We start from the raw sequence: 15,036 nt of genomic DNA, 5'->3' as shown, positions 1-15,036 counted from the left end.
CCGACGAACCTTTTTTATGCATATTTAGAAGGCTGAATTAAAGGAACCTGAAATATTTATGGTGATGATTTAAAACCCTTTCTAAGGAGCGGGAGAATGAAGATCCGTTGACTCTGTTGGATGGAGAAAAAGGCAGAATTAAAGAAAACCTGAAATATTTGGATGGAGTCCATGTTTTGCAGGTCATAGATGTGATCTGAGCGTCTGCAGCTGCAGAGACCTGGGAGGGTGGAGGTGGGAGTGTCATCGGCGCGTTGCGTCATCAACTGCAGATCTCCATCAGTGAACGGGAGGTCCTGGAGGTCCCCCTGCAGGACGCCGCTTCACGGGGGAGGTTTTTGTTGGGCGGCCACGTGTTTGTGTGTCACTGTGTTTACTCGCAGCGCAGAAATACACTCCTTGATCTTCTGGCTGCAGCCTCTTCACCGTCAACGTCCCACTCTCTGTCTTTGTCTTCGTGGCTGAGAATTTCTTTGAATCAAAATCTCCAAAGTCGTGATCCGGTTTCAACGTAGTTGTGAACACGATCATCTTCATGGCTTCCCCCGGCAGCTGTCTGAACCAGTACATCTGGTAATAGTCTGAACCCTTGGTTTGGTTGCAGGTCATCGTCGCCTCGTTTCCCTGGTCCCCCCAGATGAATGGGGTCTGAGTGACATCTTCAGCTCCTTTCCCTCTGGCAGCACCTGTGTGAGAAACAGCGCCAGTTGTTTGTACATCAGAATATTTCCATATGTTTTCGGTGCAACGGTGACATGATTTAATCACCTGGTAGCCAAAGTACTAGCAGCAAGCTGAAATGTCTGACAGTGTCCATGTTGTATCGTATCGAGGAAGTGTGTGTGTCACTGCGGTGTGAGATCTGAAGTGCTAGTTTCATGTGGGCGGGGGGTTGTGGTATGTCTTGGAGGACGTCCTGACAAAGAAATACAATGAAACAACAATTATGTTTTCACTGTTTTTGAGTTACTGTCAGTAAATGGTGGGAGCAGGAGGTCATTGTAACACCAACAGTCCAGTCTTCACGCAACCACTTGAAATAGTTTTTGCAAGAGACGGTCAACTGAAACAAAAACAAATGTAATACTTTTGAGCTGAACAAATCTCATGAATATTATTTTATTTCTGTAAATGGCAGAGTTGTGATGAGTTAAGAACATTTTCCTGATTGACATGCAGTATTATCTATTTTTGTAATTTTTTAGTTTATTGAAATTCATGTATTCCACAATTTATCATCTCTCATTTGTTCTTCAGAAGGTTGGTTACATTTGCTGATGGAATATGCAACCTCCCTCCTGGCCAGCAGAAGCCGCTGTTTGCGTGCCTTTTTGGTGAGCAGCCGACTGTAGGCATGAGTATGTAGTTGATTTTTATGTAATCAATAAAGAATATGTATTTTGTCACCTGAGAGTCTCACAAGAGAAGTATCCAGACAATACACCTGTTCTTGCGTTACCATCTATTTTAGTAATGGAGGCTCTAAGAAATGTCCAGAATGAATGCAACAGGTTTCAAATGTTCTTGTAGATTCAGGAGCTACTAATGTGCCTCCTCACCCCAAACAAGTGGAAGGACGTGGAACAGCAGGATCTAGTGTGTGTGATGTCATGGCATTGAAAGGTTGACGTCACTATGAAGTTTGTCACTTGACTGACAGCCGTTCTGACCAATCGGAGCGTTTCTCACGCAGGCGTCACTGCGCATGTGCACATATTGGCGCGTTCTGGCAAGCTAGCGAGTTAGCTTCCAATGTATGTCTTCTAAACTTATGGTTGTAAAAAAGAGTAAAGGAGCCGGACCGAGTTAAAAGACTAAAACATATCACTTCCATACGGAATGGGAGGTAGACTTCTTTTTTACTATGTCGTTTTCAAAGTGTGTTTGCTTCATCTGCCGGTCTGCCATCGCTTTACAGAAAAAAGGAAATGTGGAGCGGCGTTTTCAGAGCGTTCCTAAAAACTACGACACCGACTTTCCTCCGAAAAGTGAAAAGAGAAGGAAAAAGGTGAAGGAACTGAAATCCAAGCTGTCATTTTTCTCCCAGCTAACTTCAACTATGCTGCTGACGCCGTTCAAGTCATCAGAATAAGGTATCTACCAAAAAAGTACTCTGTTCTCCCCTTAGCCGCAGGGAATCTTCAATCTTTTTCAGTTACAGCTTACAGTTAAGACAATTCATATTTCATTGTATTTCTTATTCTTTCTACTATTATCTATTACTGTTATGTTTCTTACTTAAAATTCTGGCACAACAATTTCCTTCGGGATAAATCTCATCTCATCTGTTGTCGTGAGCCATAAGGGTTCATGTAGTCATGCAACATCCACAAACATCATTGTTTAAAGCATACTCAGTAGATATACAAATAAATATAAATTCAACATTTATAGTGGAGGTAGATCATTTTCACCTGGTCGTTTGAAAAGTAGCTCACAAGGTGTCTACGTGTGGCCACCCCTGGTTTGAAGGTCATGAGGTTTTAGTGTCATGAAGTGATGTATTGATCCTGACAGAATTTACACTGTCGATGATCTACTCTTCACTTGTATGCTAAGAAGAATAAACCTGTAGGTTAGTGGTCAAAATGAAAAAAGGGAGGATTGTTGCGAAAAATGGGAATGTCCGTGTTGTGTTAACCGCTGTGTGTCTTGTTGTGTCAGCATCTGTGCTCTATCTGTTATAGTAATGTACTTAAGAAGGAATTATTAACTAGCTGTCAAATGTGCCCATGTTCTTTTCTTTCCTTGTCTCTCTATAAAAGCCTGTTTATAATATCGTTCAGTGATCGTTTCTGTAATTAATTCTTAGTAATCTCTGAAGGCTCTCAATCCTCCGCGTGTAATCCTTTTAAAATCTTCAGTACACTTCTCCAACCCCCTCCTCCCCCGCCCACCTCTTCCCTTCTTCCCGACGACTTTGCAAACCTCTTCAAAAAGAAAGTAAACGACATTAGATCCTCTTTCTTTCACAATCCAACGGGCTCCACAGGCACCCTCCCCTCCTCTCCGTCCCCACCTACCGCACCAGTCACTGCCCTCCGACCCGTCCTCTTCATTCCCTCCTAACCCACCTCAGCCCACCTCAGCCCCACTTCACCCCTCTGTCTTCCCCCGAGGTCCTCGAACCCATAACATCCAGCCGGCCGACCACCTGCTCCCTCTTACAATCCATAGCACCAGACCTTCTCCCCTTCCTCCTCAACACGTCCCTCTGGACAGGCTGCTTTCCATCTGCCTTCAAGTCTGCGAGGGTCACCCCTCTGCTTAAGAAACCAGCACTTGACCCATCTGATGCAAAAAGTTTCGACCCGTCTGCCTACAACACTTGAGCGCGCCAGCCTTTAACCAACTCCCTCGGTACCTTCAGCAAAACATCCTCCTGGACCCTCTCCAGTCAGGGTTCAGAGTAGCTCGACAGAGACGGCCCTCCTTGTGGCGACACAATCAGTGCAGGAAGCCAGAGCGGCCTCTCTCTCGTCCGCGCTCGTACTTCTTGACCTGCCGGCAAACCCCCGGATCCTTGTCTCCACCCTCAAGGGTCTGGGCGTCACAGGATCTGCACTCTCCCTGTTGGCTTCCTACCTGACGGGTGGCTCCTACCTGGTGACTTAGCGGTGATCTGTGTCTGAACCACACGGACCGTCTACCGGTGTTCCACAAGGTTCGGTTCTAGGCCCTCTCCTCTCCTCCTCCCTGTACACAACATGGCTCGGTTCTGTCATTCGCTCGCGTGGCTTCTCTTACCAGCGCTATGCCGACGACACACAGCCGAGTCCGTCCGTCCCTCCGTCAGACACACAGGTGGAAATCCGAATTATAGCTTACCGGTGTTCCACCGTCCCAAATTCTCCCACACACTCCCCTTCTTCTGTCCCTTCACTGGCTCCTGGTAGCCGCCCGCATCACATTCGAGACCCTGGTGCTCGTCTACCGGGCGGTGAATGGGACGGCCCCATCTTATCTCAAGGATATGGTCCAGCCACACGTCCCTACCCGTCCCCTCCGATCCGCCGCCTCTGGGCGACCGTCCACCCCGTCACTCAGAGCCCCCAGCCGCCGATCCAACCCGTCTCGGCTCTTCTCAGTCTCGGCTCCTTGGTGGAGGAATGAAAAAGGTCAGAACGGCGGGTCGATGGCCATCTTTCGCCGTGAGCCTAAAACATACCTCTTCACCAAGCACTACCCTATTAATCGCACTTAGCCTCCACCCCCCCCTCCACCCCACCACAAAAAAAAAGGATGAAATGTATGTATGTATGTATGTATGTATATGGTTCTGAGATGGCTATTTGGTTGAGTGGTCACCTCTGACTTCTGACTACTGGTACTTCGGATCTTCGGTGACTGAATTGCACTTCTTCTAAGTGGCTTTGGATAAAAGCGTCTGCCAGATGACTGGAATGTAGTGTCATGTAGAAGACTGAAGCCAGACTGAGATGGTTGGGTCACGGACAGAGGAGGGAGAGTGAATATATTGGTAGATGGGTGCTAGAATCGGAGGTCTCGAGGAAGACCAAAGAGAAGATTGATGGACGTGGTGAGAGAAGATATGAAGGTAGTTGGTGTGAGAGAGGATCCAGAGAATAGAGTTAGATGGAGAACGTCGGTTCACTGTGGCGACCCCTGAAGGGAAAAGCCCAAAGGAGAAGAAGAAGAATCTCAGAAGACTTATTGTTGTCTTGCCTCCTCACCTTAGAGACTTTTGCCTCTACACACAACACATGAATAGATCTTACCAGGGAGGAGTGTGATTCCCCCTGAAGTTGGAGCACACCCTCCGACCCGGGACCCGTTTGCCTTGGGTGACCCTTCCGGGGGCGTAAAGTCTCCGACGATATCGCTCCTCGGATCACCGGGACATTTAAACCCCTCCACCAAGATAATGTGACAGCTTGAGGAGAGATACAGAAAAGTCCAAGATGGCGAAACCTTGAAAGATTAAAATTAGAGGCTGCCAGAGGATGACTTCCCCATCCATATCCCATCTCATTATATTTTTTAAATAAATGCCATCACTATTGTGGCATAGTGTTTTTTTCTTTTTTTGTATGGATCCTTTATTAAGATTTGTCAGTGATATGTGAGGACAACTATTTGTAAATTCAATTTGCCCAGTTTATCAGAACGTCTGATGTTTGTTTAAACCAATTGTCTGTTTACTACAGTTCAAGCCTCACCTCGACCACGGGACATTTTACAGGAAGGCTGCCCACGCGCCCCCACGGAGCGCCCTGATTGGCCGGCGCTCTCAGGTTGTTCTTCCCGATGCCACAGATAAATATCCCACCGCTTGTCTATCTTTGCTGCTTGGTCATTCTTGCTTCTTATCAAACCGCAGGTAAAACATATTTTATTTAAAACGCCACATAGATTCACAATTACTAGTATATTTATCATTTTTATTCCGGCTTGTTTGTATTGGTTTACTTGGCCGATCTGTCAGCTTATCACTAGCTAGCTGTCCCCGAGTGGATCTGGGCAACATGTCCAGTGTGACCCGCTCCAGTTTCCAGAAGACGTCAAGGAGCCGGACCTTTACGCCTCAATTTTCCCAGGTCCGTCTCCGCTTCCCTCATCCTCACCTTCCTTGTGTACATCCAGGGCTCCCTCAGGATGCTTCGTTCTGTTCGTGTCGCCGTGCTCGCCCTCTGTCTGGCGCTGGCGAGCGCCTTTTCCAGCGAGCTCCCAGATGGAGGGAAGAACTGGGCCGTCATCGTGACCGGGACCCGCGGCTGGCACAACTACAGACACCAGGTGAGGAAAAAACCTGGGAAGAATTACATCTCCTCGTTAGTAAAGTGCAGACCTGGGCATTTTATAGCCCGCGGGCCACACCCGGCCCACTTTGCTTTTTTATCCGGCCCGCCAACCTATTTTCTTTGAATGTTTTAATAAGTATTTTCAGTCGATACTGAATTAAGAAACTCCTTATTTTTTTTCTTTTGTTTAATTTTGTACGAATGATTCCCCACAGAATAATGTCGGTACATTTATATAATCATTAATGATTTTAAAGGTGAAGTAAAATACCAAAAAATTTAAATATAAAATTGCAATTTTCATTTTGTTCAATTTACATGATACCATGTTGATACTAAGATGCCCCGACAGGGAGGCGCCACCTCTACAAGCACAAGCGCAAGAACAAGTGTGCTATAATTCGGGGAAGTAAAAGCTTAAAATAATATGAAAGCCTAGCGGCAGCACTCCAGTGAGGAGAGCGTGAAAGCTAAACAGCCCTTGTCTAATTTTGCTGTGGCAACTGGACTTAACTCTTCCTCTTGAAAACGTTTGGTCTTCAAAGGTGTTGAAGCGAACCGAAAAAGCCTGTCAACCGAAAAAGCCTCTCGGTTGACAGGTGAAAGGTCGAGGGTCAACCGTGACCTGGATGACCGAGAATCTTCACAGACATGAAACTATACCACTTCAGACCTTTTTGTCAAGCTCTATATGGACAAAGAGAACCGTGAAAGTAATGTAGTCCTGGGAAGGTTCGTTACAGGCGATCCTGTAAATAACATCCCCATAACTGAGACGAGCGCAAGGAAGTGGCAGCAGCGAGCCTTTTCATAGCAATAAAAGAAAAACCGCATTTGTGGCTGAGGAAGAAAGTAGTCCCACTGAACAGTGTTCTCTGAGGTTTGGTAATGTGCTGATGATAAGTAGCTCTCTCTCCTGTGTGTGTGTGTGTGTGTGTGTGTGTGCGTGTGCGTGTGCGTGTGCGTGTGTGTGCGTGCACACCAGGCCGACGCCTGCCATGCCTATCAGATCGTCCACCAAAATGGAATTCCAGATGAGCGGATCGTGGTCATGATGTATGATGACCTGGCCTACGATCCTCAGTGAGTCCAATCTGTTCTCTGAGCTCTGCTTCAGCAGGGTTGGCAAGAGTCAGCAAAGACAGGAGGCAGAGCATCTCTCTGTTTGCAGTGTTTGGGTTTCATTTAACAGCTTCTTAATCTCCCGTCCGCAGTGCAGCCAGATAAATATTCATTTATCAAAATGTATCTGGCTGCACTTCGGATGGCAAAGGAGGAATTTAATTGCACAGGGAAACACATTTCCAGACATGAAAATAAACACTTTGAATCTTGGACTTTGAAAATGAATCTAATGTGGTGGATAAATTGAGTTATTTGATTGTTTTTTTTGTTTTTTAAGATGCCAGCCACCTGCACATTTCTTTACATCTGTAAAAATATAGCAGTGTGGCAGTATTTATAGTAATAAATCACAATGTGACGCATCTGCTGTCATTTCCCTGCCTGTTTTACATGACAAGCAGATTTTCTGACATGCAGAATATCGTGATCCTTTTTTTCTGTCTTCCACGCCTTCCAGACACTAACATTTAGTTCTTGTCATCAGAGTCAAGCTCTATGATACTACAAAGTTAAGGGAAACATCCAGTTATCAAATAAATGTAATGGTGTCAGATACATTGTGAACTGTAATCAAAGGTTGTCTTTTGAAGAGGTCCTGCAACATGGGTCATGTTGTGTCCGCCCACTGACACAAATGGCTGGTTAATAATTGACCTCAGAAATGTTGCAGTCAGCAGAAAAGTAATTACAGTCCCTTCAAATATCAGGACCGGCAATGAAAAGTCTCTGACATTTTCCTGTTTTCATCTCATTATCAACAACTCCCAACTGACTTGATTCATTTGATTCATTTGACTTCTCATTTTTACAGTATAACTCCCTCATTATTGTCATTTGAAATGACGCCACTGTGGAACGATTAAAGGACTTTTCTATTCTTTTCCTACAGATTTAAATGCAAGGAAAAAAAAAACTTTCTAAATGTTTGTGACTTTGGGACATTTAAGTTGTAATTGTGATCGTTATTGCAAAATGAAATTATTTGGGGTTGACGATAATGATATTTTACAACTAATACTTTTTGAAACAATTACATTTGTAATGTATCACAATTTCAACCCCCTCACAACTTTTCTGTTTAATGTCCTTGTATTGTTATCATCATAGATTGCCACAAGCTTGATTTATCCAAGTTATAAACATTCTTCATGTTTTGTTTATCCTTTACTGGAGGAAATGGGGTTCCATAAAGTAAATGGGCGAATCAGGCTTTTCTGTGTGACCCGCTTTTGCTATTTAAAAAGGCTCAGAACCTCCTCAGGTTCTGAGCCAAAGATGTGAGCACAGATAAATCTTACGGGTGTGTGGAGCAGGAGATAGTGATTCAGCAGTAAGAGGAAGAAACTAATTGGTCGGTTGCTCTTTCCTCCCAAAGCGCAAAGTGTTTTAATCTTTTTTTTCCAGCCGTTTTCATTTCCCACTGTGAGCTCGGACCTTGTTTTTGATTGCAGAAACCCCACCCCTGGCATCCTGATCCACAGACCCAATGGCCCAAATGTGTACAACGGGGTCCCCAAAGACTACACCCGGAACGTGAGTGTCCCGGCGCCAGTGTTTGGAACCGACGGCCAAGTCAATGCTAAAAATGGGACGGAAGAATCAAATCGGCAGAGCTGACGGTGTTTTTGATTCCAGGCGGTGACTCCAGGAAACCTCTTGGCGGTGCTGAAGGGCGACGCGTCCCAAGTGAATGGTGGCTCTGGGAAAGTCCTGCAGAGGCAAGTGATACGAGCAAAAGTGTCAGTTGTCATTTGAAGTGGGAGAATCAATCCATTAATCTGAGTCAGGTGGTTGCGGATGGCCTTGAATGTTAATACAGGATTTTGTTACAGAGGGATGAAATCATGTTATGGGTGAATAAATGTCACATGAGGCTGTCGGCTCATTGTTTTCTTTTCATTACCTGCCATCTCTCCTCTCTTTGCAGCGGCCCAAACGATCACGTGTTTGTTTACATCACCGGCCTTGGAGCACCTGGAATACTGATTTTTCCGGAGGGTGACGTGAGCATTTTTTTTTTTCTCTTTCTCTTCCTGCCTGCAGGACACTGACAGACAAATCAATCCTGGTATAAGAAAAGCGAGCCGGTGCTGGCGGCTCCTTGTTGGGTGACTTTCTCCCATACATTCTGTGTTCTTCAGCAGTATTTCACAAACACATGATGTCCTAAACTTAATGTGATTAGGATTAAAGTTTTTTTTGCAAGTTGTTTGGCACCATAAACATTTAGTACAGGGGTCTTAAACTCAATTTACCCGGGGGCTGCTGGAGCTAGGGTCTGGGAGAGGCTGGGTCGCATCAGGTTTTCCACAAGAAAAGCTCTGATAAAAAATTCCACTGTTCTCAAATATCTTCATTTTTATTTTTCTGCACAAAATAAGATGGAAAAATACATTAAAAAAATCAAGAATGAGCCAATCATTTCACCAACCACATAGCTAGCTTTGACTGCTGCGTTATTATCTTTGGTTGCTTTCTGAAAGAAATCTTGTCGCTTCAGTAGATATGTTTCAAGATCGGCCACTCGGTATTTTTCATAGTCCTCAGCATGTCTAGTTCTGCAGTGACGTTTCAAATCGTATTCCTTGTGCACCGCAACTTTCTCCGTGCAAAGAAGACACGTCTGGGTGCCCCTGTGCTCCATTAAGAAGTACAGTTTCAGTGTTTAGCTGACGCACGGAGAACGTCATTTCCGCCGGTACCAGATGGGCTCAGGGTCCTGCGCCTGCAGTTAGCGATTGGTTGAAGGTCAGAAACCATGGAAACACAGAGTGTTTGTGGTGCCAGTTTAACATTAAAATTTAATAAAGAAAAAGTTTAATAAAGTTTGAAAAGTTCGGCTCATGACCAGCATGGAGCTAACGCTAACACAGACACACACACACGCATGCAACTCGCTTGTGTGTGTATGTAATAGTGTTAGCTCTGTGCTAGCATCCTAGCCCTCATTTTCCCCGTTATTGTGTGTGTGTGATGTCAGGTCTGGTGCTTCGGCACACCCGGCTCCGGTCACAGCCACACCGGCGTGTTGTTTATCTGTCTAAATGTGTATTCAGCAGCACCCGCGGGTTGTTTACATCCGTGGTTTACGCGTGTATTCAGCGCCGCTGCCTTCACGTTGCCAGTACAGTCCAAGTGCTCCGAACTATGCGGCCCCCGGATTGAGACACACCTAACTATTTAGCACAGAGCTAATGCTAACACATACAGCATCAAACTCACCGGGCCGCACTTACGTTATTTCATATTAAGGCGGGGGCCTCAAAACGGCCCGCGGGATGCGAGTTTGGGACCCCTGCTTTAGTAGAATGGATGCAAGAGAGTGACAGCACTAAGGATGAAGAGCAGGGTTCATATCTATATACATATGTGCCTTTTAATGTTATTTTTCAATATCCTTCAATACTTTGAAGAGATTTAGTTAAATGCAACACCGCAGTCCAATTGCAAATTTTCAAAGTTCTTTTATCTCTGCAGTTTTGGTTTGGTTTTAAAGTTTTTCCACATCAATAAGCTTCCTATTTTCCTTTCTGATCATGTCCAGTTCTGATCATGATAATGATCATGTCACCTGCTGGGGGGTTTTTGCGTTTTCATCATACTTCACACTCCTGTCTGGTTCCTGGCTCACCAGCTCTTTCTGTTTTTGGTTGCCAGTGTGGTAATTGAAGTCCCCTTCTCAGTGTTTTCCTGAGTCTAAATGAAGCTTTTAATAGGATTAACTCAGTCAAATGGGAAGAGAGTATTTTGAACCGTGTCAGTACATTTTGTATCTTTGATCAGATATCTTTTACCGCCTAGAAAACTGGAATATTCACAAGCTTTTCACCAATGGCTGAGTGTGACTCCCAAAAACCCGGTGCTTTGACTTCTTGTGGCTGTATTAGATGGAAAGTCTGAAAATATTCCACGTTCCCCGTCTGTCTCCGCAGCTCAGTGTCAAAGATCTCCAAGAAACCATCAATTACATGCATGAAAACAACAAGTACAAAAGGGTAAGTGAGGTGGACACACGTAGACGTGCACTTTAGCACGTAGCCTAGAGAGAAAACCCACTCCAGAGATGATGTGGTTGCGTGGAAATATCATGTGCTCACAGGCTTGTTGTTTTTCTGCCTAACCTGCAAACACTTACAGATGGTTTTCTACATTGACGCCTGCGAGTCGGGGGCGATGATGATCCCCCTGCCCGATAACATTGAAGGTAAGTTGAATTTAGAATTCAACTTTCCAGCGAAACCGAGATAATAAAAGATCAATGAATGCATGTGACAGTTCAAAAAACTTTGCTTGATCTTGACATTTCCTCCTCAATCTGTGACACAACCTTCATCTCATGTCAGCTGTGAGAAAACAGGAATTGGCTAATTTAATTTCCATATCAGTGTCCACAAGTCATTCTAAGTTATTTCTTTTTTTTTTTAACAATTTTGTTTTTATGAGCAATTCAAGCCAAAAGAAATACATGGTACTCAAGAGCAGTTAAAACAAAAGACAAAAGGAAAGTATGATCAGGTAAGTATTGGAAATAACTGAGGCAAAAGAAGAAGAAACAACAATCAAGTAAAATAACCTGACAAAGACGCAGTAGATAGGAAATGAAATACATCCCATGAAAAATAATTCATGACTTGATAGGTTTCTGAGGTGTGGCATTTTCTAAAATACCAGGGTCAGCTTTAAACCTCTTTGTTCTGCAATTTTTATTCTCTCCATCTTTTTGGATCTGATTCACCCAGTCATGTGTTCGGGCTGCATGTGATAAACTGCTCTGGGCTAAAGTCTGTTTTTTTAATTCATTTTTATTTGCACTCTTCAGACAAACAATGGTGTGTGTGTGTGCGAGAACATTTCCACCGTTGGTGAGCGAGTGAGTTCCTTCCTGTCAGTCTAATTTGAGGATGTTTTCATTTTTCAGTTTACTCCACAACGGCCGCTAACTACGATGAGTCTTCCTACGCCTGCTACTATGACGAGGAGAGGGACACGTACCTTGGAGACTGGTTCAGCGTCAAGTGGATGGAGGATTCTGATGTGGTGCGTCGCCTTTCTGCCCCGACGTCAAGATCATGGCTCTTCAAGTAGTTTCTGATTCAGAGGGAATTTCAAAGTGAAAACTGCTATTTCAAAACCGGTCCTGGACCAGGACTCTGTGTTCGAGTCTAGTAATACTCATTCGGGAGCGAAGTCATCTGAGTAGTTCACCGGTCATCCTCAGACTACTGTCTACATGATAGTGAAGTTTGCCTTTTTTAACTCCCAGTGACACCTATCCTTCTTTTTGTCATCTCCACAAGATATCATTTCACCTTTTTGGGGAAAAAAGGTGAATTTAACTTGTTTAAAGTGAACAGCTTCATGTCTAAGCTGATGATTTAATGACAGGCTTACAGTTTTGCAGGAGGTAAAAATACTGCTGAAGTTTAAACTAACAAAATAACAACGTAGTAAAATGTCTTGCTGTTTCGTGTTAAATGAACACACCACTTTAATGAGTCCTCGTCACTTGGGCTAAAACTGCACACATTTAAACTATATTAGTATTTTTGTCATCATCAGAACGGAGCCTGAGTTTCCAGGCTGACCAGCAAAACCACATATTAAGGAAATGGCAGCATCCCACAAGAGTGGAGCCGAAACTGTCTTCTGAGGCTCTACATTGACACAACTTCATTTCTCGGCTTCAGAATTTGTCTCCTTAGTGCTGTTTTGCCATCTAGAGAGTGTAAAGCTTTAAGACCTTTATTTACGTCAGTTTGAACGTCAAGTTCTCGATGTGCAGACATCTCACTCCGGGTTAGGTGCCAGGTGATTTCGTTTGTCAGGAGAAACGTTGATTCACCTTCAGGCCCTTTGGTGATGATGAAGAGTTTGGCACTTTAGGTTGTAAAGCATGATGTGTAACTATCAGGTAAAGGTGTGTGACAAGTGCAGTTCAACCGTTGTTGAGCCGTCTTCACCGTCTGCATGGTGTTGAATGAGCAGGTGAGGTCCTCGCTGATGTGGACGCCCAGGTTTTTAACTAACCTCTCCCCTTTAAGAAGCCGATATGTTTCTGTCATGGAAATGTTCCCCACCTGAGGCTCACTGGAAGCATGTTTTCTTCTGTCCAGAAGGTTGGGCCGCAGCACAGTGCTGTCAGCAGTCCTCCAAAGGATAAAGTGAAATAGTCAATCTGTTCAAACCCATTTTGATCAGGTGATTCTAACCTGGAGGAAACAGTGCCATATTTGGTTTTGCGATGCGTTAAGAAGACACAGCAGTGATGCAACAAAAGCTTGTTGTGGAGATACAGCGTGCAGGTGCAATTCAACACAGGCTTCTCATGGTTTTACAGAGATACATGTCAAGTTCCCTTACAGTCTCCAACACCTGGTTTCTGCTCTGCTTGCATCAGTCAAATGTCCTGAGTACTGAACTCGACTGGGTGGAGAGACAAAAAAAAGCCCTCACTCTGCGATAATAGGTGAAAATTCTGAAGAGGCCTTACAAAGGTCTTCGAAGAAATCGAACAGTCGATTAAAAATAAGAAGGGATTTTGCAATTTCATTGAAAAAGAAATGTTTAATCATAGCAAGTTCTTAAGTACTTTAGACGTTTCGATTAAATAAGAAAAATACACATTACTGCTGGATCAATAGTTCCTGAAAGGGATCGGTTATATTTTTTACTTCCAGCTCACAGCTGTGCAGAATGTGGGGGAAATGTGTGTGTGTGGGCGTGGGTGGGTTGGTTGTTTGGGAGGGATAGTCGTACTGACAGGACTTTCTTCAAACTCCTCCAGAAAGATCTGACCAAAGAGACACTGCAGACGCAGTTCGAGCTGGTGAAGACCGAATCGAAATACAGCCACGTCCGGCAGTTTGGAAACAAGGTGAGAGGACGGAGCCTGGAATCTCTGACCGGATGAAATTAAAATTCACCCTTTCCTTATCTTGATGTCCTACACAGCAGGTGTGACCAAACATTTTGGCTTTTTAAGTCAAAATGATCTACCAATACAATAAACACTAAAAATGCTAAATGCTAATGTATTCCTACATAGAAGAGCACAGAGTATACTTTGTATTTGTTCACCTTGGATCTCTCCTGAAGACACTTCTATATTGAGTTTCTTTCCAAGAAAAAAAAAACCTTAACTCTCTAAGTTCCCTGATGTTCTGGCTTGTCTCGCTCCCTCCACAGACATTGGCTCACATGAAGCTCGTGGAATTTCAAGCAAACCCGAAGACGTATATTTCACCCACGTCTCAAGTCCCCTTGGAGCCCGTGGAAGACCCCGGCCTGATCCCCAGCAGTGACGTTCCTCTAGGCATTATTAAAGCGAAGACTGGGAAGCCCCTTCCTTTATCAGTGAAAAGGGCGCTTCGGTGGGAATTAAGGGCCCAGGATATGGTAAGGAGCCGTCATTTGTACTTCCCTTTGCCTTCCTGGCTGGTCTTATTTTCATGGCTCACGCTTGCCTTGACAGTCATAAAGAGGCAAAACTCTTTGGGGGAACATGATTTGAGTATTTGGGCAATTTATTTCATACCCTCAGAAGTATTGGGTCCATTTCTCTGACCGGCTTAGCAAGGTTTTTTTTATTTTATTTATTTTTTGGAGTCAGTTTTCCCCTGCCAGGACACGGATCACCCCGTAGCCAGGGGCAGGGCTCGGTGGCCGGGCCCGCACCCATGGGGGCCACCACCTATAGGAAGGGCCAAGAGGGTCGGTTGCCCCCTGACTTGGCACCATGTTGGGGTTCCATCCGGTGGACGGGAGGGTAGCTTTTCTCCGGCTTCAGGTGGGGGGACGGGTTCTGACTGTTGTTTGGTTCAGCACCCGACAACAGTTCACTAAACCCACCCTTCTGGGAGTCCCTAGAGGGGCTGCTAGAGAGAGCGCTCCTACCGGGGACTCCCTCGTCTTACTGGGAAACTTCAGTGCGACATGGAAGGGGCATGATTGGGAGGAACGGACCCTCGCATTTGAACCCGAGCTGTGTTTTATATTGGACTTCTGTGCCTGTTATGGATTGTCCAGAACAAACACCATGATCACCTTAGGCTGCAGTCGCCATGGATCACAGCATGTGCCTCTGGTGACCACCACTAGGAGGGGCCAGTGAGCCCCCTGCACGAAAAGCATGATGGCCTCAACAAAAAAA

General features: G+C 44.8%; 1 protein-coding gene across 1 annotated transcript; it reads left to right on the top strand.

Moving 5' to 3' along the window:
- Positions 1-1,796: 1,796 nt before the first annotated feature.
- LOC147238107 (legumain-like) lies at positions 1,797-14,984 on the top strand. The gene is made up of 12 exons (XM_086156988.1): positions 1,797-2,093; positions 5,605-5,757; positions 6,748-6,845; positions 8,339-8,420; positions 8,523-8,605; positions 8,815-8,890; positions 10,820-10,882; positions 11,025-11,091; positions 11,806-11,924; positions 13,672-13,761; positions 14,073-14,282; positions 14,913-14,984. The coding sequence occupies exons 2-12, from the start codon at positions 5,617-5,619 to the stop codon at positions 14,982-14,984; spliced, it is 1,101 nt and encodes a 366-aa protein (XP_086013114.1). The 5' UTR covers positions 1,797-2,093; positions 5,605-5,616.
- The last annotated feature ends 52 nt before the right edge of the window (positions 14,985-15,036 follow it).

Source organism: Fistularia commersonii, chromosome 1 (assembly GCF_037954325.1).
Source record: "Fistularia commersonii isolate RoL2024-O1a breed Wild chromosome 1, RoL_Fcom_v1.0, whole genome shotgun sequence".
NCBI lineage: Eukaryota > Metazoa > Chordata > Actinopteri > Syngnathiformes > Fistulariidae > Fistularia > Fistularia commersonii.
This window is presented reverse-complemented; position numbering and strand designations above follow the sequence as displayed.

Bases quoted from the DNA above. Each gene is read 5' to 3' on its own strand.
- LOC147238107 (XM_086156988.1), top strand. From the start codon at position 5,617: ATGCTTCGTTCTGTTCGTGTCGCCGTGCTCGCCCTCTGTCTGGCGCTG. The intron at 6,846-8,338 runs GTGAGTCCAATC...TTTTGATTGCAG, and splicing joins GACCTGGCCTACGATCCTCA to AAACCCCACCCCTGGCATCC. The intron at 11,925-13,671 runs GTGCGTCGCCTT...AAACTCCTCCAG, and splicing joins GGATGGAGGATTCTGATGTG to AAAGATCTGACCAAAGAGAC.